The sequence below is a fragment of the Plecotus auritus genome (assembly GCF_963455305.1).
Source record: "Plecotus auritus genome assembly, chromosome: 8".
Classification (NCBI taxonomy): Eukaryota; Metazoa; Chordata; class Mammalia; order Chiroptera; family Vespertilionidae; genus Plecotus; species Plecotus auritus.
The window spans coordinates 120,133,745-120,156,516 of record NC_137782.1 but is presented as its reverse complement, the minus strand read 5'-3'; the positions used below and the strand labels follow the sequence as shown (position 1 = coordinate 120,156,516).

General features: G+C 39.3%; 1 protein-coding gene across 1 annotated transcript in view; it reads left to right on the top strand.

Annotated features, from left to right (window-relative positions):
- DNAH6 (dynein axonemal heavy chain 6) overlaps nt 1-22,772 on the top strand; it is a gene marked incomplete at its 5' end in the record, with an annotated part of 243,258 nt that overhangs the window by 36,396 nt on the left and 184,090 nt on the right. Inside the window, 7 exons of the mRNA XM_080684947.1 lie at nt 4,459-4,593; nt 4,681-4,792; nt 6,385-6,502; nt 8,418-8,586; nt 11,327-11,443; nt 18,143-18,343; nt 21,066-21,186. Of these exons, the coding sequence (XP_080541073.1) occupies nt 4,459-4,593; nt 4,681-4,792; nt 6,385-6,502; nt 8,418-8,586; nt 11,327-11,443; nt 18,143-18,343; nt 21,066-21,186 (973 nt within the window). The remainder of the gene's footprint in view (nt 1-4,458; nt 4,594-4,680; nt 4,793-6,384; nt 6,503-8,417; nt 8,587-11,326; nt 11,444-18,142; nt 18,344-21,065; nt 21,187-22,772) is intronic.

Sequence of the window (22,772 nt, the reverse complement as noted above, 5' to 3'; positions counted from 1 at the left end):
TGTATTGAATACTGCAGCTTTGTAGTAAATTTTGAAATTAGGAAGTGTGAGTCTCCTAGGCCCCTTGAATTTCCACATGAATTTTAACATCAGCTTGTCAATTTCTGCAAAGAAGCCAGTTGTGATTTTTTTATAGGGATTGCTTTAAAGCTGTAGATGAATTTTGTAAGTATTGTCATTTTAACAGTATTATCTTTTTTGGTCCATGAACAAACTATAATACCTTCCCATTTATTTAGGTCTTCTTGAATTACTTTCAACAATGTTTTGCAGTTTTCTGAGTATATGTTTTTCATTTCTTTGTTAACTTATTCCTAAATATTTTATTCTTTTTGATACTATTATAAGTAGAAATATTTTATTTTTATATATTGAGCCTGTTTCCTGAAAACTTGCGGAATTTATGATTGACCCTAACAGTTTGGTGTGTGTGTGTGTGTGTGTGTGTGTGTGTGTGTGTGTGTGTGTGTTCCTTATTCAATGAATAAGAATATGTCATCAGCAAATAGATAGTTTTACTCCTCCTTCCCAATATGGATGACTTTTAATTAATTTTCTTGCCTAAGTTCCCTGGCTGTAACATTCTGTTGAATAGAAGTGGCAAGAGCAGAAATACTTGTCTTGCTTCTGACCTTAGAGGAAAAGCTTTCAGTCTTTCACCATTAAGTATGATGATAAAGCAGTTGCTTTCTATTTCTAGTTGTTGAATGTTAATATCATGAAGCCATTATGATTCTGTCAAATGCTTTTCATGCATCTATTGAGATTATCGTGTAATAGGCATGATTTATTATAGTAATTTATCATCAGATATTAAACCAACCTCGCATCCCTGGTAGAAATAACATTTGGTCATTATGCATAATGCTTTTTATATATTGCTAGATTTGGTTTGCTAGTATTTTTTTGAATTCTCATTCGAGGATATGTTTTTATTGATTTTTAGAGGGAGGTACAGAGGGAGAGGGAGAGAGAGAGGAAGAGAGAGGGAGAGAGAAACATTTCTGTGAGAGAGAAACATCCATTGGTCGCATCCCATTCACACCCCAATCAGGGACCAAACCCGAATCCCAGGTATGTGCCCTGATGGGGAATCAAACCCGAAACCTTTTGGTGCATGGGACAACACTCCAACCAACTGAGCCACCTGGCCAGGGCTGATTTGCTAATATTTTGTTGAGGATATTTGTGTATGTGTGTGTATATATATATATATATATATATATATATATATATATTCATAAGGAAGATTGGTCTATAGTTTTATTCTTTTCTTGGGATATGTTTGTCTGTCTGGTTTTGGTATTAGGGTAGTACTGGCTTTATAGAATGAGTTGGGAAATGTGCCCTCTTCTATTTTTTGAAAGAGTTTATGAAGAATTGGTATTTTTAAAAAAATGTTTGGCAGAATTCACCAATGAAGCCATCTGGGACTATGCTTCCTTTTTGTAAGTATCTTCTTGTCTCTTACATTTCCAGGTTTCACTTTTCTCTAGACTTAGGTGTGTATTTAGTATTAATTTTTCATTATTATTTAATGCTGCACATCATTTCAACCTGCTAAGTACTTGATGATTTTGCTGTTTTTTTTTTAATAATGTGTTATTATGTTGTATGTGATACATTCAGGTAGTTTTCTGTTATTTTATTTTTATATTCATTCAAACATTCTCATCATTTATTTTAATTTGAATGTCCCTTTGTAATGAAAATCTTTTTAATTTTTATTTTTAGTCATTCATTGCTTTGCAGACAAACCACTCTTAATTTCATAGATTTACATAATTATTCCTCCACTTATGAAGGGATGCCTCTTGTCCCTTTTGCTGTAGCATTTTCAACACTGGGTCAGAAAGTGCATGAGAGTACTTGAGCCAGAGTCTCTGGCTGGACCAAGACTTACAACTCTAGTGGATTCTTTAAGTACCAAATTATATAGACCACCCAGATGTTCTGATGACTCAGGTTAGGGCAAATTAAAGGTTTGGTGCCATGGTGAATATAAGACTAGCAAATCCTAAGTGTTCCTGCATTCCAACTAAAGACAAAGTGCCTCAGCATGACCCTGATTTTCATAAACTTTTTATAGCAAATGCAGCTCTTCTGCACATATCTTCCAAAGTCTAAAGTTTCCCCACAGGCTTTCGGACCCAGTCACCAGCCTCTAGATGAATAATACTGATTTCCCATCTCTGAAATATTGACATTCATTTCAGTGCAACTGGCAAAAACTCTATTTAAATGAACTTTGACAACAACAATAGCAAACAAAAGCTCATATAATAAGGAAGCTCGAGGGGGTGAATACCTTTATGCATGGCTGAATTCAGAAATTCAAATGATACCTTGTCATCTTTATTTCTTTTTCTCTTTCCATCTTTCATTTCTGTATTTGTCTGTGTCTTTTTCATTCTCAGTTGGGTTCCTAGAAAGAGCACCACCTCCAGCTCTAGGTGTAGTTGGCTCTTAGGACAATATCTCTTCATGGGATGCTGTAGAGAACACTGATTGGCTCAGCTAGGCCACATGCCCAATCCTGAACCAATCACTGCACAGCTAGTAGTAGTCTGATAAGCCAGGCTTGGATGTGTGCCAATTCCTCATTCCTGTGATGAAGGAAGTGAGAGCCCACCTTATCAAAACCGCTTGGTAGTGAGTTTCCCAAAAGAAAGAGGGATTCTATCACCAGAATAATTGTAGGTAAGTCAGGGGAAGTGTCCTGGGCAGCAAAAATTACAGTTACCTCAGTCCTTTACATATTGAAACCCATCATCAAGATGACAAATTCTTCCTCCTCTACAATTCTGCTATAATTTAAAATAATGCTTACTCCTTATCACCTTCACTGGGCACTATTGATATAACAGCTCAAGAATGAACCACATAATCCAGATTCATCTGGAATTTATTACCAACAGAAATAACAAAGGGGTGAGAGGAGGGTGGGGGACACTTCCAATCTCTCTTAATATTCAAGACAGCTTTCACAATTGTTCTTCATGCTGACAGCCAGCTATTTAGGTTAAGCTAACGTTATTTCTTGTATATTTTTTTCTCCCCAAAATTCCCCTTTGTCAAAACTCACTTTTTGGCAGACCATCAATGTCAGTTCTGCTCTCCACCTGGATCCTTGCTTTTTGTCTCTTATAATTTTGCTTTAAGAACTTCCTCTGGAATGCTCCGGACTTCCTTGCTTTCACTGCCCCATTTTGATTACATTGTCATTCCTACTCCTATACCTATTTCATTTATTTAGTATCTCATTTCAATTCATAGACTTAGGCTCTAAACTTTTGCTTTTTTTATTATGCAAATTCCCCCATCAGATGAACTCTAAGGGCTATATGACTTCCAAATGGTTTCTCACAAACTCTCTTCATTTAAGACTTTACTAATTACAACTTCCCCTTATTGCACTTAGAAGAAATAAAGCACTAAATGTTGGTCTGCAAAACTGTCTTGTTTTGAAAGCTCCTAAAAAGTATATAACACATAAACCCATGTTACATACAAATAAATTAATGTTAACTTTATTTATATAATGTAATTGCTCCTCCTTTGATTAGGTTAGGGGAATTCAGAGAGAATGTCCTTGGAACATTCTTAGAATGTGTGCCTTTGAAGCCAACAGCCTAGAACTCTGATTTATGATGTTGGCATAGAGAAAGAATAAGTTAAGATCATGTGGCTGAATTTCACAAATACTTTCATTCTCCCAGCTCACATTGCAAGGCAGCTTTCTAATAGTGACTGAACTTTCTTTGTAGCAACTTTTTACCCACTGAAAATTTAAAGTTAAATTTGTCTTTGTTCTCTGTCACAACCTCTTAGATCAATAGACAGGCCCCTCCGTTATCATGGTGACTAGACATTGTAAAGTCTTCAAGGTAACACAAAGAATCTTTTAGTAGCCATTGGCCAAAAAAGGTGAAATGTAAGATTTACAGAGTCCTTCCTTGGCCGTTGTGGCTTGGTTGGGTGTCGTCCTGTGCACCAACGGTTGCCAGTTTGATTCCCGGGTTAAGGCACATACCCGGGTTGCAGTCTCCATCCCTGGTGGGGGACATGTGGGAGGCAGCCGATGAGGGTTTTGCTTTCCCATGGATGTTTTTCTTTCTTTCTCCCTTTCTCTCACTGTAAAAATCAATAAACTAAAAAAAAAGAAAAAGAAAAGAAAAAAATAAGATTTATGGAGTCCTCTGTAACTTGCCCTCACTTTCATAGCTAAAAAGACATATTCCAAATTAGAGGAAGAGAATTCAGATCAATTAAATCTGGTAATTCAAAGAATACTTTTAGAACAACATTTCAGAAGTGTTCCCTTTAACATATGCAAGAATAGCTAAAATTAACATATAGAGTTCTTTTCCTTAACAGCCATTCTTGCTTTCTAAATATCTTTATATTTTAAAAATGCTTTTTAAAATGAAATAATGATATATTTCTATTTTCATTCAGTATTTGCGACCAGCTCTTCTTAAAATAAATGAACTGTGCTATCAGTTGAGTTTTATGGGGCTTTGTTATATTGAAAAAGGTCACACCTACACCCTGCAAGAATTTCAGTTTACACAAGTCGGACACCTGAAAAAGGTAAAGACTTTTGTCTATAAGTTTCAAGATCTTTTCTCTATTATTGCTACTTCGGTACCACTAATTATGCATATCATTAATGTCTAGATGACAGATCACCTGGAATATTTTCGAAACGAGGCCAAAGATGTGGTGAGGAAGGCTTGCCGTACTGCTCTGCGCGCTATAGGATTCACTCCTGATGACTGTAATGAGGAAGGTAGGGAGGGGAGAGAGCTTTAACAGATCGGAAGTGGTGGTTTTCTAAAATAGTAACTCTTGCCCAACCAGTGTTGCTCAGTGTTTGAGCATCAACCCATGATCCAGGAGGTCACAGTTTGATTCCCGGTCAGGGCACATGCCCAGGTTGCGGGCTCCATCCCCAGGAGAGGGTGTGCAGGAGGCAGTCAATCAACGAATCTCTATCATTGATGTTTCTCTCTCTCTCCTTCTCTCTAAAATCAATAAGAACATTTTTATGTTTCTCTCTCCTTCTCTCTAAAATCAATAAGAACATTTTTAAAATAGTAACTCTTGCCCTAGGGCCTAGCCAGTTTGGCTCAGTAGAAAGAGCATCGGCCTGTGGACTGAAGGGTCCCAGGTTCGATTCCGGTCAAGGATACCTCAGTTGCAGGCTCCTCCCAGGCCTGGTCCCTGGTCAGGGCACATGCAGGAGGCAACCAATTGATGTGTTTCTCTCATATCGATATTTCTCTGTCTTTCCCTCTCTTCCACTCTCTCTAAAAATCAACAGAAAAATATCCTCAAGTGAGGATTTAAAATTAAATAAATAATAAAACAGTAACTCTTTTTTACTACTTTTTTTAAGTTTAATGATTTATTTTCAGTTCTTCCAAATTTGCAAGATAGATTATGAATTCAATATATATTGAAGGGTGGGGTAACAGTAAATAGCGCATTTTCCTTGCATTAACCCTGCTTGTATATATAGTATTTCTAAACTGGTTACAGAACCTTTATTTCACAAGCATTTTATGGTGGACACTTAGCATATTAGTACAGACAATAGGTTTGTTAAAATTAAGGGATTGGCTGGATCTCCGGATTGGCTCCTGCTGGCATGTACTCTAAAGGATAACTAAAATGCAGTTGGGAAAAAAAGGGTAAAGTGTCACGGGAAAAGAGATAACAGAGTGTGGGAACCCCTTTCATGTCCCGCGTGGTTCAGGGTTCCGGTTCAGGGTTCGGGTTCTGGAGAAGGCCGCACACAAATGAAAGAAGACTAGAAAAATATTAATTTGGGAAATGGGGGCCAGGCGGAAGCCCACCTCTAGTGGGAGGCCTTGCCATCCCTTTTATTCAGGTTTGGGATACACTCATTGCTCTTAGGCAGGCAATTCCAGTAACAGGCAGATTATCTTATCAGTAAGGATTTACATGATTATTTGGTGGGGAAGTTGCTTCAGCTACCATTGTCTCAATTAGATAGGGAGTGGTTGGCTCTGACTTTTCAGAGGTTCAAGGTTGACCAGCCTTCCAAGGTTCCTTGTCCACACCTTTCTATTAGTGAGACAATGATCGGTTTCCGGCAACAGAGTACACAGGTCAATATTAAAGAGAATGTTAATAAACTGTCTACAGTCTTTTCTTGAGTTGAAATCCTTTGATGTGAAATTCTTTTGGATAACTGGACTATTTTCTGGAGTTTGAATGATCTCACGAACCAGAGCATTTTGTTTTTGTTTTGTTTGTGTTTTTTTCAATGTTGTTTGTCTTTTAATCTGTATTGAGGAGAAAAAAATTGAATTTTTACATAAGAATTCTTGTTGTTGTGTCTTCTGCTGTTCTTAGAGGATAAGAAATCATCAATGTCTGGAGGTCTCATTGAGTTGCCTGCTTATGTAAACTCTGAGAACATGAAATACACGCAGCAGGCCAGGAAAAGGCGTTATTGCAGGAGGCTGACTTGGTAAGTGATTATTCTTTCTTTTGAGAAAAATTAGGGCATTTGTCATTCTCAATTTCATTCAAAGTTAAAGACTTTATCCCAGGATTCACTAATAGTGATGAGAGATTTAGAGGATATGGTAACCTGAAGGCAACCCCAGAAGCCTGCCCCTCCACCTGCCCCCCAGCAAAGCAGCCGCTGGGAGTGGCAAGCTGGTAGAGAGTGGGGGGCATGTCCAAGGCCAAGGGCTCCTCTTTGATCTCTAAGGCTTTGTTTCCCCCTAACCCAGCCTGGAGCATGGCGCTGGTTATGGTAAGAAGTCAGGCACACAGAGATTTGTACATAGCTATATTGCCACATAAAGTTCCACACTTTCCCTAAGGAAGGTTTTGCAACTGGGAGACAAGCCATCCACAGGGTCTTACCAGGGCACTTGTCCTCATTAGGTTTTAGCTCTGCCATTGCTTACCCAACTGGATCTTAACATTGTTCCAGAGTTTGGATTTCACGCCTTTCTAAAATGTCATTTCTACAGATAACTCTTGCAAACAAAGTCACCAAGCATTATCTGAAATGTGTGTGGTACTATATACTGATTATTGTTACTCAGTGCTCACTAATTAAGTCCAACTTTTACAACCATCCTATATAATAAAAGCCTAATATGCTAAGTGTCCAGTTGTCTGGTTGGCCGTTCAACCAATCAAAGTGTAATATGCTAATGATATGCTAAGGCCACTCAACTGCTCACTATGATGTGCACTGACCACCAGGGGGCAGACAGTTGACTGGTCAACCAGTCGCTATGATGTGCACTGACCACTATGGGCAGATGCTCCGACCAGTAGGTTAGCTTGCTGCTGAGGTCCAGCCCATCAGGACTGAGCGAGACAGGCCAGACACACCCTGGAACCCTCCTATGGTCCCTCCCTGGCCCTGATTGTGCACTGGTGGGGTCCCTCGGCCTGGCCTGTGCCCTTTCACAATCCAGGACCCCTTGGGGGATGTCAGAGAGCCAGTTTCAGCCCAACAGTGGAATGACCAGTCACTATGATGCTCTCTGACCACCAGGGGGCAGACACTCAATGTAGGAGTTGCCCCCTGGTGGTCAGTACACTCCCACAGGGGAAGTGCTGCCCAGCCAGAAGCCTGCAGTGCTAAGGATGTCAGACTGGAGCAGGCCTAAGCTGTCAGTCAGACATCCCCCAAGGGCTTCTGAACTGCAAGAGGGCACAGGCTGGGCTGAGGGACCCCTCAACCCTCAGTGCATGAATTTTGTGCACCAGGCCTCTAGTCTATTTAATAAGTATTAATGGTGCATCAGTTATATGTGAGATAATATGATAATGTTGTTTGTGTCACTGAAGTCAGTGGAGCAGTCCCTGAGGCCATCATCACAGGCCTCCAGGTACTAGAGGCCCCTTGGGCTCCAATTAAACAGAATAAATAGTTACTCTAAATGCCTTGCTGACTCAGCCTACATTCTAAGCACTCAAGTAAGGAAACAAAATTTGCATCTTTGGGTTAGAAATCGCCATTAAGAAACATTTATCCAATAGTGAAGATTTCACACTTTACCTTTAGAATGTAAGTTACAGATGTTGTATATTTACTGATTTCTTCTCTAAGGCATTAAAAAAATCTATGGTTCTTTTGGCTAGGTGAGCTAGGTGCTTTTCCAGTAATAACTGTATTTTTCATTAATATTCTATTGAATAGTTAGAACACCTAGCTAAGTTGATGCAATATTTTTGAATATGATTGTGTTTTAAAATGAAGAATGTCCAAGAAAAACTCTTCTGAACAGCAAATCTCTGATATTGTAATAAAAAGTGGGCACAGAGAAAAAATATTTTAAAATTTAAATACTTTAGAGTCACTTTCAAAGATATGTAGTGAATATAGAAAACTGAAGCTGTATTTTTTTCTTTTTAAGCTTTATTCGTCTAAATGATTACCTAATTGAGAATACAATGCACGTCTTAACAGTAAATTCTGTTAACACTCTTTTGAATTATATCACTGACAAACTAAAACGAACACCCTCAGCAGACATCATTCAGAAATGGATTACTGAGGAGAAACTTGAAGTCACTGATAAGAAGGTATATCCAGACAAATTAAGAAAATTCATCTGTCAGCATTTATTGAGTGCTTACTACTATATTATGGATTATGCTATTTTCTGTGTCTTGAAAAAATGGGAGAAATGTTAGCGGGTTTCATAGTATAACCAGAGCCTACTATACACATATGAAATGGCAGAATAAAAATCAACATATCAACAAATACTTTAACAGAGAAAGCACTCACTGTGCTGAGTGTTGCTCTTTCTCTCACAGGAATTTGCTAAAGGTTATTTCATGTGTTCATTCAACAGAGATTCCTTAAGTACCTACTGTGTACCAATCCCTGCACTGGGTGTTGTGTATATAGTGATGAAAAGCATAGACAGGATTCTTGCTCCCAAGAAACTTATAGTTTGGGGGCATCATGGGCATGAACTGGCAGAGAGAAGCAGCTGAGGTGGTATAAATGGAAGAAATGAGAAGAAGCACATCATGAAGCAAACCTTTGTGCTTTGAGTGGATACCTTCTTGGGAGGAAGTTGTTCTTAGAGCCACAGAGTAATCGAGATGTTTGAGATGAAATAGTACAAATTCTTTCTGTGTATTCTAGCATAGCTAATTATCTCATACCACATTTCCCAACTCCATCCTGCATAACAACTTCATGCCAGCTACCTAATAATATTGCCAAACATGCTTATTCGTTTCATCAAGCTTCCTAACTCCAAGTCTCAACTTCCTCTCCAGGAAAATCAACTGTGCAGTTTCAAGGACTGATATTCTTTGCTATAGTTTCCCTTTTTCTCCAAAAGTTGTATGTTAATTGCATACTCCTTTTCATTACTTCCTATTCTCAATTCCTTTTTTTCTAAATACTGTTACATCTTAAAAGTAATATTAATTTTTTTGTAATTGTGAAAGTAATATATGCCATGCAGAAAATTTGAAAAACACAGAAATGTACAAAGAAGAGCATCCTTTGCTATCCAAAGATAACTATTTCCAAGGGGGAAATAAGACATCATACTTTACTTACTGCTTAATCACCTGTTTTTTCCACTCAGCAATGTTTTGTGAAAAATCTCCCAAGTTAATATGTATTTTTCATATAATATTCTCATGTAGAACTATATACTACTATCTTGTAAATATTAGTAAATAATTTTCTACTATTGATCACTTTCTCACTACAAATAATGTTGCAAAGAACATCCTTGTCTATACGTGTTTCAGACACCTCTGATTTTTCCCCTTAGATTCTAAGGTTTAGAAGAAAGTCCTAGCTGTGGAATTGTTGGGTGAGAAATATGCTCACTTGTTAAGGCTTTGATACTAATGCATAACTCTCCTGTGGCAGGCTGGCAGGGCCATGGCATACTCAGCCCCAGGGCACCTTATGTGCCTCGCCAGCTCAGCCAGGTTCAGTGACCCTGAGTGGGGGCGGCTGAAAGGCTTGGAAAAGACAGACAAGAGAATGAAAGCTGGATCTCAGTGGGACGCTGCTCCCTCATGGAGAGACAGCGCCACAGTCTACAAGCCGTGTCTTTATTTTACAGCCAGATGCCACGAGGCAAAGTAAGGGCGTGGTCAAGATGTTTACAGCATTCTCATGGGTTTCAATCCTACTCAATTACATGCACCTGATCAAGCTTTGTTTACTTGCAGCCTATATCACTTAGGCACGTGGGGCCACGTGTTCAGACCATAGGTTCAAGCTTACAACTATAGCTGTTGGCTATAATTGTGCTGGGAAGGCTCTGCCCTCCAGGCTGGGACTTGCACGTGGCCACAAGAGGACTGATTAGTCCAAGGCCTGAACCTGTCCAAAACACTGTAGCTGCACCCCACACTCTCCAGAAAATTTTGTGTCAATTTACAAACTTCCTAGCAATATTTGAGAATGAGCGTTACCCATGTGCACACTAGATAGTATCATTCATTTTCATCTTTGTTAATCTGATGGATGTAAAGTAGTATATCACTGCTTTTAAGTGTTATATTCCTTTAATTGCTGCCCCAGTGCAGGGATAAGAGCATAGGTGTGATGATCAGAAAGACCTGGGTCTGCCACTCACTAAGCAATGTGTCCTTCTCCAGATTCTGTTTTCTCAGGGGAGTAACAATGATACCTGCTACATATGATTGGTATGGGATTTACATGAATACTTAGCATTTCCTGACACACACTAAATGCTCAATAAATGTTATTACTGAGTAAATTATCTTCAGGAAGAGAAGGAGGATGTTAGTTGATCATTTGTACTAGTACATTACTATTTATGTATTAATTATATAATACTAGAGGCCCGATGCATGGAATTTGTGCAAGGGGCTTGGCCCTCGCAGCCTCGGCCGGCCCTTGCAGCCCCTCGGCAGCCTCAGAAGGTCGTCAGGACGGTCGTTCTGCTGTTCAGTCTAATTAGCATATTAGCTCCTTATTATATAGGATTAGTATATGTTTCTACTGAGTATATCAAGTAGATTTCTATTTAAATATTACTAACCTTCTATCTGCTATATACATTTTTCAGTTCCTTATTTTCCTTTCCATCTTGTTGATAGTATTTTTTCAAGGAGTTTTACAGTGCTGTCTAGTTTTTCAATATCGGCCTTTATTTTTTAATTTCTGTGGTAATATTCTTTGAAAGACATGCCAACATTGTAAAATCAGCTAATTGCATAAGCTTACGTTTGCGTGCCTCTTGTAATAGACAAGTTTTCTATCTTATACCTTGGTACTTGTATCTCTATAACACTGCGAATGTGTTCGTTTCAGGTGGCTCCTGGGATGGAAAAGCAGGAAGAAGACGAGTCTCTCATCCCCATGTTCCTCACAGAACTGATCTTGACAGTGGAGTCACTACTGTTTGAGCCTTCTCTGGAAGATTTTCTGGTGTGTTTATCCAGATAACATCATCTGAAAGTTTAACACCTTTTCTTTAACTTGAGTCAGATTATTGGTTTTTTAGGGACACCATCAAGAGAACCTACAAGTTCTAAACAAAATTTAGAATTCATTATAGGCATCTCTCAAGAGGAGTTCAAGAAATCACTCTGTTGTACCATTTTTAAAATCTTTTAAAATCACTCTGCAAGTACCATTTTTAAAATCTTTTAAAGCATGCTGCATCTGAGAAAATTCTGCTATTTTAGTTCTCAGTTGCTGTGAAATAAGTTACCACAAGTTTGGCAGCTTTTTAAAAAGCAAGCATTTGCTGTCTCGCAGTGCCTGTGTTCATGGGTCCGGGCACTGCTTCGCTTCTACTCTGCCTCAGGACCTCCTCAGGCTGCCATTGACTGGGATGAGGCCTCCTCAGAGGTTCATCTGGAAACAGATCCACTTCCAAGCTCCCTCAGGTGGTTAGAAAAATTCATCTCTGTGCAGCTGTGGGACTGAGCTCCCTTTTTTCTTGAGGGATGTCAGCTGGGAACCACTTTAAGTTCTAGAAACCTCAAGTAGTTTCTTGCCCTGTGGCAAACTCTGTAAGCAGTTTACAATATGGGTCTTCACTTCATCAAGACTGTCTGGAGAATCTCCTTCAGGAAGGGCCCAATCGCTCTTTTAAGGGCTTTCATTTGATTCAGTCAGGTCTACCCAGCATAGTTACCTTCTGATTAACTCAAAGGCATCTGAATTCGTATCTTAATCACATCTGCAAAATCCCTTCAAGTTTCCATATAATGTAACCTAATCAGTGGAGTGGCAGTCCACCAGATGCACAGGTCCCTCCCATACCCACGAGAGGAGCATCCAGGGCATGTACACCAGATGGAGGGAACCTTGACAGCCACCTTGGACTTCCACCTTCCACCTTTTGTACATGCATAGATTAGTAAACCAATGAGAGTCTATATTTTCTGTCCTTAGCTGGTATACTGTGGTGCAGAAACACTAGTAATCAGGCACTCTAGAGACTCCAATCTTCACTTTGCAATTGGGAAACCACGTGCCTCTTCAAGGTTCAGTTTATGCATCTGTAAGATGAGAAGGTAGATGAGTTTTAAGGTTGCTTCCAATACCAGTAGTCTGTGATTCTGTAATTTATCCGATGGACCATTGCAGGATATTTACAGGGACAAGCAGACTGCTGAGGTCTCTGTGGTTGGGGCCTTGCTCAGGAGTTCCCACACAGAGAGGCACTGGGCCCTCATGTCTCTCTGGCCAGAAGATTCGTGTCCTTCACATGGAAGGCAGATGCCCTTGTGCAGCAGATGACACAGAAGGGTCTTTCCAACAGCAGCTGTCTGTTGTCCGTTAGCCTCAAGTGACAGGCCTTGGAAAACCTTGATACTCTCCCTATTTCTTTTTTATTATTATTTTATTTTATTTTCAATCTTTATTGTTGAGATTATTACAGATGCCCCTATTTTTTCCCCCCATAGCTCCTCTCCACCCAGTTCCCACCCCACCCCAGGCCCTCGCCACCCTATTGTCTGTGTCCATAGTAATGCATACATGCATATAAGATCTTTGTCTAATCTCTTCTTGCACCCCTCACACCCCCTTCCCTCTGAGAATTATCAGTCTGTTCCATTCTCATGCCCCTGATTCTATTCCATTCACCAGTTTATTTTGTTCATCAGGTTTTTTATTCACTTGATTTTTAGATTCACTTGTTGATAGATGTGTATTTGTTGTCACTTTGTTGTTCATAATTTTTTTTATCTTTACCTTTTTCTTCTTCTTCCTCTTCTTAAAGAATACCCTTCAGCATCTCGTATATTACTGGTTTGGTGGTGATGGACTCCTTTAGCTTTTTCTTATTTGGATGCTCTTTATATGACCTTCAATTCTAAATGATAGCTTTGCTGGGTAGAGTAATCTTGGTTGTAGGTTCTTGCTATTCATCACTTTGAATATTTCTTGCCACTCCCGTCTGGCCTGCATCATTTCTGTTGAGAAATCAGCTGACAGTCGTATGGGTACTCACTTATAGGTAACTAACTGTTTTTCTCTTGCTGCTTTTAAGATTCTCTCTTTGTCTTTTGCTCTTGGCATTTTTATTTTGATGTGTCTTGGTGTGGTCCTCTTTGGATTCCTTTTGTTTGGGGTTCTCTGTGCTTCCTGGACTTGTAAGTCTATTTCTTTTACCAGGTGGGGGAAGTTTTCTGTCATTATTTCTTCAAATAGGTTTTCAATATCTTGCTCTCTCACTTTTCTGGCACCCCCATAATTCGGATGTTGGTTCTCTTGAAATTGTCCCAGAGGCTCTTTAGGCTATCCTCATATTTTTGGATTCTTTTTTCTTTTTGCTCTTCTGGTTGGGTGTTTTTTGCTTCTTTGTATTTCAAATCATTGACTTGATTCTCGGGATCCTCTAGTCTACTGTTGAATCCATGTATATTATTCTTTATTTCAGTCAGTGTATGCTTAATTTCTGACTGGTCCTTTTTCATTTTTTTGGCATTCTCACTAAGATCTTTGAAGGTCTCACTAATTTCTCAGAGGTTTCTAGAAGATTCTTGAGTAACCTTATAACTGTGGTTTTGAACTCTATATCCAATAGTTTGCTTTCTTTCATTTGTGACATGTTTCTTTGTCTTCACATTTTGGCTGCTTCCCTGTGTTTGTTTCTATGTATTGGGTAGCTGCTAAGTCTCCTTGAGTTGATAGAGTGGCCTTGTATAGTAAGTGTCCTATAGGACTCAGTGGCTCAGCCTCCCCAATCACCTGAGGTGGAAACTCTTGGTGCACCCCTTTGTGGGCTGTGTGCACAGTTTTGTTGTAGTTGAGCCTTGATTGCTGTTAGCGTCGCTGGGAGGAATTGACCTCCAGGCCAATTGGCTGTGGGGACTAGTATGACTACAGTCAGAGAGCTGCTGTGCAGGAGACACTGTTATGGGGCCTGACTTGCTTCAGTAGGGCTTTGGTGCTCACTGAGTCTGCCCCTTGAGTGTGTCGCTTATGGATGTGAAGAGTTATAAGATGATATGGTCTCACACTGAGTACTGGGTACACTAGCTCTTAGGTCTCCAGGGAGGTACAAAGTCAGCCACTACCTGGGGCCACCCAGCAGGAGCTATAGAGAGATCTGAAGATTCCGCCTCTTTGTATCGGGTTTGAAAGTGCCCAGATGAGGCCCAGCTGTGAAGCAAGGCAGGCTGGTGCTGGTGCCGGTCTTGGGCCTTTTATTGATAGCTTTGGGGCTCCCTGACCAGCTACAGCTTATTTGACAGGTTTTAGGCTGAGAAAGGACAGGCCATTTATATGCAAAAGTTGCTGTGTACAGTTTGGGTGGGGTTGTAAATTGGGTGGGGCAAGGTCTCAGGGAACCACCAGGGTGGAGCAAACAGCAATCAGCCAGTCAGCCCTGCACCAGAGAGGTCCCAGCACGGGAACAATGACCGCTGCGAGCACGTCCATCTGGAAGAAAACCACCCCCGAGTTCCTGCCCCGGTGCCAGACAGTCCAGTTTCTCCCCGTATGTGTCTGGGTCCCCAGAGCCTCACCCGGCACTAGAGGTCAGAGCAAGCAGGAGCTTGTAAATTCAGTTCACAGTGCCGGCCTTTTAAGAGGAGCAGCTGGGTCTCTAGCAGCCTGTGTGTCACTCAGCCCCAATACGCACTAGTTTTTCCAGCCTGTAGTTCTTATTGCCCGTATGGACTTCTTTCCCCATCTCTGGGACCCTGGATTGGGGGTCTGGTGTGGGGCTGGGACCCCTCGCTCCTCTGGGCAGCCTCTGCAGAGGCAATCTCCCTCCTGATTAAAAAAGTGGCACACCTTGTTGCCGGACCAGCCTGTTTCGAAGCTCCGCACTTCCTACCAGTTTCAATGCACTTTCGACTTTACCTCTCTAGTTGCAGTACTTCCTCTCAGCCAGCTTTCCCGCGGTTCTGGATGATAGTTGTTGTGTATTTTAATTGTAATTTTGATGTGGTTGTGGGAGGCAGCAAATACACTATGCCGCCTTCATGGTTCTTTCCTTTTTTATTTTTTTTTTTTTAGAAATATACTCCTTATTTCTCTTTGGCCCATATTGGTATTTTTAATTCCTACCCGTGAAGTTGTAGGCCATGCTACGGACATAATCCCATGTTCACACCACACATAAGATTTTACTTTGTGTAACCCCAAACTAGTCAATAGCCATGTAAACAGGACTATCACTCATGAATTTTCTAAATTATTTTACTATCATTTTGGTCATTAGTTTTAACATGCATCCCCATCTAGTTTCCCAAACACAGGCAGAGCTTAGTCTAATGGAAAATTATATACCTAAGTCTTTACATCTGACATTGTTCTTGCTTGAGTTATCTATAGCTTCCTATATTCCGATATTTTTCAATTATTTTCCTTCCTGTTGTGTTTGACTATATATTGCTTCCACCTCTGTCTGGAAATAGACTTCACACTTTTCTATAATTTCTCTTGTATTTTTTTCTTTCAGTCCTCTTTCTTAGAACCTTTTTTTTTTTTTTTTTTGTCTGACCTTTGATTGTTTCTGTCCTGAAAGGCTTCCTCCTCTTCACATGCTATGTATTCTCTGTGTGGATGCCTGTTGTTCTAACTACTACTTATAGAATGGAGATTTATAAATATATATTTCCAGCCAGTACTTTTCTTCCAGACTGAGATCTGGAAATCTCCACGATTAACTCCAACTCACCAAAATAAATTGAACTTATAACTTCTTCCAAAACTTGCTCCTTCTTACATACCTCCATCTTAATGAAAGGCGTTACCCAGATGCTCAAGTCAGCAATCGGAAATCTTCCTAGTTTCCCTCTTACCTCTTTGAGATGAACTTACTGAGTCCTGTGTGCTCATCATTACTTGAAGTCCCTCTCAGTGGGAACTTCATCATCTCTCAACTGGCCTGCCGTAATAGTCTGTTCTGATCTACCTGCCTCTCTTCCTTTTAATGCATTTTCTACATTGCTGACAGTAAGATTATTTTATAGGCACATTTGATCATGTCATTTAAAATTAAAATTTCTCCATTGCCTATGGTAGCATTTTTCAAAGGATGCTCTGTAAGGTGTTTATAGGCATCCTAGGAGAAAGGGGGTTGTGATATGCATCAGAATATTAAAAAATCCTGTTCAGCAGATCCAGAGGAGAATCCTGTTTAAACCAAGATTTCTTCCCAAATTTACTTGGCAACCCTTTTTATCCATAGGGTTGTCCCTGGTCACAACCTGGGGAGTGCTGGCCTAGAGGGAACCAACTGCATCATGTCCTGTTTCTCCAATTAAATGACTTAACCAACCCTGCCAGCCCCTTCAGGACTCACACACAATGACTTACAAGTATTGTCTTCCTGTCTTGTACACTTCACAAGCCCCTGATTATTTATTTATTTTATTTATTAAATTTATTCAGTAGACATTGGTACCTGCTTATTTTTTAAGATTATTTCAAGAAGTACCTTTCCTTCACCTCATTTTCTCTAGTTAGATTTTGCATTTATTATAAATTATATATATAAAAGGCTAAGGGACCCACCGACCAGCCAACCGGCTGGTAGCTATGATGCGCACTGACCACCAGGGGGCAGATGCTCAACACAGGAACTGAGTGACAGCAACTTTGCAGAGTTCCCTCTTGCACTCTGGGACCCCTCAGGGGCTGTTGGACTGCCAGTTTCGGCCCAATCCCCACAGGCCAGGCCAAGGGACCCCACCTGCTGGAGGGACCCCACTCACAGACGCTGGGGAGGGACTGCGGGAGGTTGGCTTTATGTCCGGCCCATCTCGCCCAGTCCCACTCCGCCAGCCACCTTCTAATTAATTTCCTTTCAATGTGCATGAATATGTGCATCAGGCCTCTAGTAAATTAATAAATGCTCATTGAAGTGAATTTGACAAACACAAAAATGATTATTAAAATAATCTATAATTCTGTGTGTCGGAAATAGGAATAATCCTTTAACATTTTTATATTTTCCCCACTTTTGTTTCACTGATATACCAACACACCTAACTTACCATGAGATTTTATAAATACATTTTTAAATAAATATTACGTATCTGTTTTATCCTGCACTCTCTCTTCTTTAAACTTAACATTTATCATAAGCTTTTTCCCATATCATTGATTAATCTTTGGAGACACCATGTTAAAGGGGTCTCTAATTTTCCATTGTATAAATTTATTACAGTCTAACTATACTCCTATTTTTGAACACTTAGGTATTTCGTTAATAAGTTTTTATTATAAGTAATACTGCAGCGAGTGTCCTTGCACATGAATCTATATTTACATATCTATTTTTTCCTCTTAGGATAGATTTTTATAATGGAAATAACTACTCAAAGAGATAAACTTTTAACCCACCCTTTAAACTTTCTCTGATTCTCTTTGGCATACTTTGACCTGCCTTCCCTTAAGACTTTTCTGTGTTTTGTTCATACTTCAAATATAGAATTCATCATATGTGTTACAATTTTTATTCACTTCTCTCTCAATTAGAAAATATATTTTCTGAAGGCGGGGATTGTGTCTTCTGATTTCTCATATACTTAGAATCAACACAGTATCTGGCATGTTTCAATTAGTTATTCTTATTTTAGCATTTCAGAAAACTCAAAATAATTCATAAATATAACTATGTATGTGTTTACATTTATGTTTCTTCTTTTCTAACAGTGTGGTATTTCAGGTGCAATTAATCAGTTTCAGAACACCGTGTTATCAGTTCCTAATCTCGTGCCTGACACATATTTTGATGCTTTCACCCAGCCTTATATTAACAACAAACTTGAAGAAAAAACTTGTGGATTAGGTCCAAGCTTGTCGTCAGTATTTGATGATGACAAGAATTTTCACACAATTATCTTTCAAATAAAGGTATATTTACTTTTACTGAAACTCATATTTAAGAAATTGAGCAATATATTTTCTTCCTTTCTTGTCTTTGAACTGAATGCTACTTAAAGATAATGGTAAACTGTTTTTTTATAAAGTCTTACTTAGCCCTAGCCGGTTTGCTCAGTGGATAGAGCATCAGCCCGTGGACCAAAGGGTCCCAGGTTCAATTCTGGTCAAGGGCACTGCCGTACTTTGGTTGCAGGCTCCTCCCCGGCCCAGGCCCTGGTCAGGGCTTGTGCCCCTCACATGTCTTTCCCTCTCCCCACCACTCTCCCTAAAAGTCAATGGAAAAAATATCTTCAGATGAGGATTAACAAAATAAATAAGTAAATAAATAAATAGTCCTGGTTGATCAGAACACTGACAACAGGAAAAGGAATTAAAAGTGCAAGATATTTGAGACATCACTTCTGGGGTAGAAAATGAGGTTAAAAAAGAACAAAAAAGGAACAAAAGGAAACACTTTTATCATACAGGAGATGCAATCCTATATAATAAAGAGCTAGTATGCTAATTAGACCGAACAGTCAAACGTCCTTCCGGATGACCTTCCAGATGAAGCCGGGGCTGTGAGGGCCAGCCGAGGCCGTGAGGGGCTGTGAGGGCCAAGCCCCTTGCACAAATTTCATTCATCGGGCCCCTAGTAAAACATAAATGGAGCATAAATAGAGACACATGAGCCATCATAGAAATAGGCAGGTACCTCCAATACATACTAAAATGTGTAGGGGAAAGTATGATGAGAAACAGGATATTCTCTCGAAGTACCTCTGCATAAGATATTTATTGACTTCAAGAGGGAAAACAGTAAGTTTGCAGTGATAAAGACTGACAGACACCACCTTAACCAACATGTTAACATCACCAGTAGTGCAACAAATGGATGTTATGTCTCTTTTGACATGATGCACTGAAAACTCCTGTTACTTCTGTGGTATTACTGCCAAAATGTGCAACTGAATCTTAGTACTAGGAAGTATAAAGCACACATACAAATGAGTTATATTTTTCAAAAATGAAAGACAAATAAAGATTGAGGAATTGTTCCAGATTAAAGGAAATCAAAAGATATAACAAGATGATAAACATGATCCTGGATAGGATAGTGAACTAGAAAAAAAAATTTTTTTCTATGAAAGACATTTTTGGAACAAATAGCAAAATTTGTATAAGGTCTGTAATTAGATAATAGAATTCATGTTAATGTTAATTTCCTGATTTAGATTATTGTACTATGCTCATGTAAGAAGACAACCTTGTGTTTAGTAAATACATCTAAAATATTTAAGGGTAAAAGTCTCTCATGTCATCACCTTTCTCCCAGATGGTTTATAGTAAAATAATATACATAGAGAGAGAATGATAAAGCAAATATGATAAGGAATTTTGGTGACAGATATATGGAATTCTTTGTACTATTCCAGCAATGTGAATGTGAAATTATTTCAGAGTACAAAGGTTTCAAATCATATTTTGAACATGTTGCTGTGACTTGTATGATCACAAATCAGCGATTCTATTAAATAAGCTCAAAGGAAACACCAAGTTTGACATAGTTTCTTCCTCTCAATTAAAAAAAATAGATATTTATTTTTATTGATTTCAGAGAGAAGGGGAGAGTGGGAGAAAGAGATAGAAACATCAATGATGAGAAGGAATCATTGATCAGCTGCCTTCTGCATGCCCCACACTGGGGATTGAGCCCTCAACCCAGGCATATACCCTGACCAGAAATTGAACCGTGACCTGGTCAGGCCTTCCTCTCAATTTTTAATGTAAAGAAATAAACAGTAGAAAGAGTGTAGAAGAATACATAAGAGCTTATTAAAAGGAAATAAATGAACAAATAGCTAAATGTAACCATATAGGGTGTGTGCTTTTTTATGTCATTAAACTTTCTACTACCAGCCATTCTCCATAAAGTATGACTAGCCTGGGTATGTTGGGAATGAGCAATTCCATTGATCACTTCTAGTTTTCCCTGGGACAAATTGTAGTCATTTGCAAAAATCTTGGTAGAAAAAATAAGGAAAGGCTATGGAGTGCAGCCAGGGAGTCATGGACCAAGACTAACTGCCTTTCACAGACATTGAACTATGATAATATATACTGACACAGGTAATAAGGGACTGAAATGATGGGAAATTATTGTTTTGATTTGAAAAAATTTTGTAGGGAAGAGGAGGTTGTAGCCAAGATTAAGTGAAGGAAAGGGTTTTATTAGGGTAAATTATGAAAGACATTTTGGAAAAAGCCTTGCCACTACAGAGGATTTCATAGTAAGATTAAGCAATTCATTCTATAGATATGCTGAACACTTTTGTCTTTGCTCAAAAAAACTTCAACTGAGACGTAACATTTGCAATTTGGAAACAGACATTGTCTCTTGCTATAGGATTATTAGTGATGTGTAAGTTCACCGTGAAGCTAAAAAATTACAGGTTTGCTTTCTTTCATTCATAAGGAACTATTCTTCAAAAGTCAGATTCGAAGATTTTTAAAAATTTTAACTTCATAAGAGACTTGTTAACTGCTACTCCTGGACCTGTAGGTTGGCATCTTCCCTCACTTACGTATCCCCAGATCAAAGCATAATGTTGGACCCAGACCAGGCATTTGTATTTGTTTGTTTATTTACATTGAATTGAATTTTGCTCAGGAAAAATAAAATTGTATTTGTCTGTTTATTTATAACATTTAGGAAACCATAAAGGCAGCATTTGAATCTGCCCAATTATATGCAGCTACATTTGAAAAGTTCCAGTTATTCTTCAGGGAAAATGAAAGTCTTGACTTAGAAGCTCTTAAACTTCAGGAACCTGGTAACTTTTCTAATTTTCCTTACTAATTATTTTTGATTAGGACATCAAGGTTTACGAGTATAGTCTTCTAGGTTTGTTTGTTGGTGAATGGTGGTTTCCTGGCATTTCAGCACATGGAATAGGCTGAACCCAAGGAACCAATTCCAATCACTTAGAGCTTCTATTCAGTCTTGAGCCCAAGGCCTCCCAGTCTCCTGCTACCACATCTTCACATTGGACAACTTTAATCCTTCAAGTTCCCATCAGGATGAGATCACCAGACTCCCAGGTTTCCCTTCATCTAGTCCTGCCTTGGTTCATCCGTCCTGTCCCAGTCCTGGAACCAGAGTCTCACAGGCACTGTCTGTTGGCTGGGACTTTGGAGTAGCTTGGCGTAGGCTCCTGAATGCTGTGTTTTTCCTACTTTTGGAAACTCCGGTAATTCCTAAACCTCTAAACCCAGTTGTTTGCTAGAGATTAATGGAAGGTAACTTTGCCCCTTAGATAGCAGGCCTCGCCTGTTATCATAATCCCTCAAAATACTGTAACATTGCCTTGCACATATTATAGATAATTAATAAATGTCTGTTTGAGTGAACTTTGCGTCAAAGTGTCCCCTGAACAACCCCAGATGATCAGGGGACAGGTTCTGGCTTCCTGACATTGTCAGCCATATCTTACCACTGCATTTCTATAAGTCAGTGTTTACTCATAACTTCTGTACTTGCTGAGCACTAATGACTTGCTAGATACTGTGCTAAGTGATTTTTTGGGTATCTCATCTAATCCTTATAGTTCTATGAGGTGAGTATTGGTATTCTCATTTTATGAATAAAGAAATGGAGACATATAGAGAAAGCCTGCAAAATTGCACAGCTAGTAAGTGGTTTGGAAACACTTTTCTCCGACTTGAAAGCTTGTGTGCTTAATCACTGTATATCCTACCTGTCAATCTCAAAAAGAGATAGAAAATAAATCTTATTTCTCTTCTATCAGCTTTGCTCTTCTGTTTCTCTTTGGCTGTGTGACATGGTCAAAGAAAAACATGGTTATTAGGTCAATAACCTTATTGATCTAAATTTCTTTATGTATAAAATGAGAATATTGGACCAAACTGGTGTTTCCCAAACTGGTATTTCTTGGAACACTATTAGAAAGGATATTTACATGATACCATGTAAAAAGACTCTGTGTTCGCCCTGGCCAGGTGGCTCGGTTAGTTGGAGCATCGTCCTGTACACTAAAAGGCTGCAGGTTCGATTCCTAGTCGGGGCACATACCTAGGTTACAGGTTCAATCTCCCAACAGGGTGCTTGCGGAAGGCAGCCGATCGATGTTTCTCTCTTACATCACTGTTTCTCTCTCTCCTCTCTCCCTCTCTCTCTCTCTCTCTCAAATCAATAAACATATCCTTGGGTGAGGATTAACAATAAAAGACTGTGTTCAAATAAGTTTGAAAAGCACTAGACTAAGCAACGTTATACAGGTTTCCTTACCAGAGGACTTCTCAGATTATTTGACATCCTTATTTTGTCAGTTCTGATCAAAACCTTCTGAAGTGAGTAGGGTAGGTAATTGTCCTTTTTTCTATTATAAGGAAGCTGAAT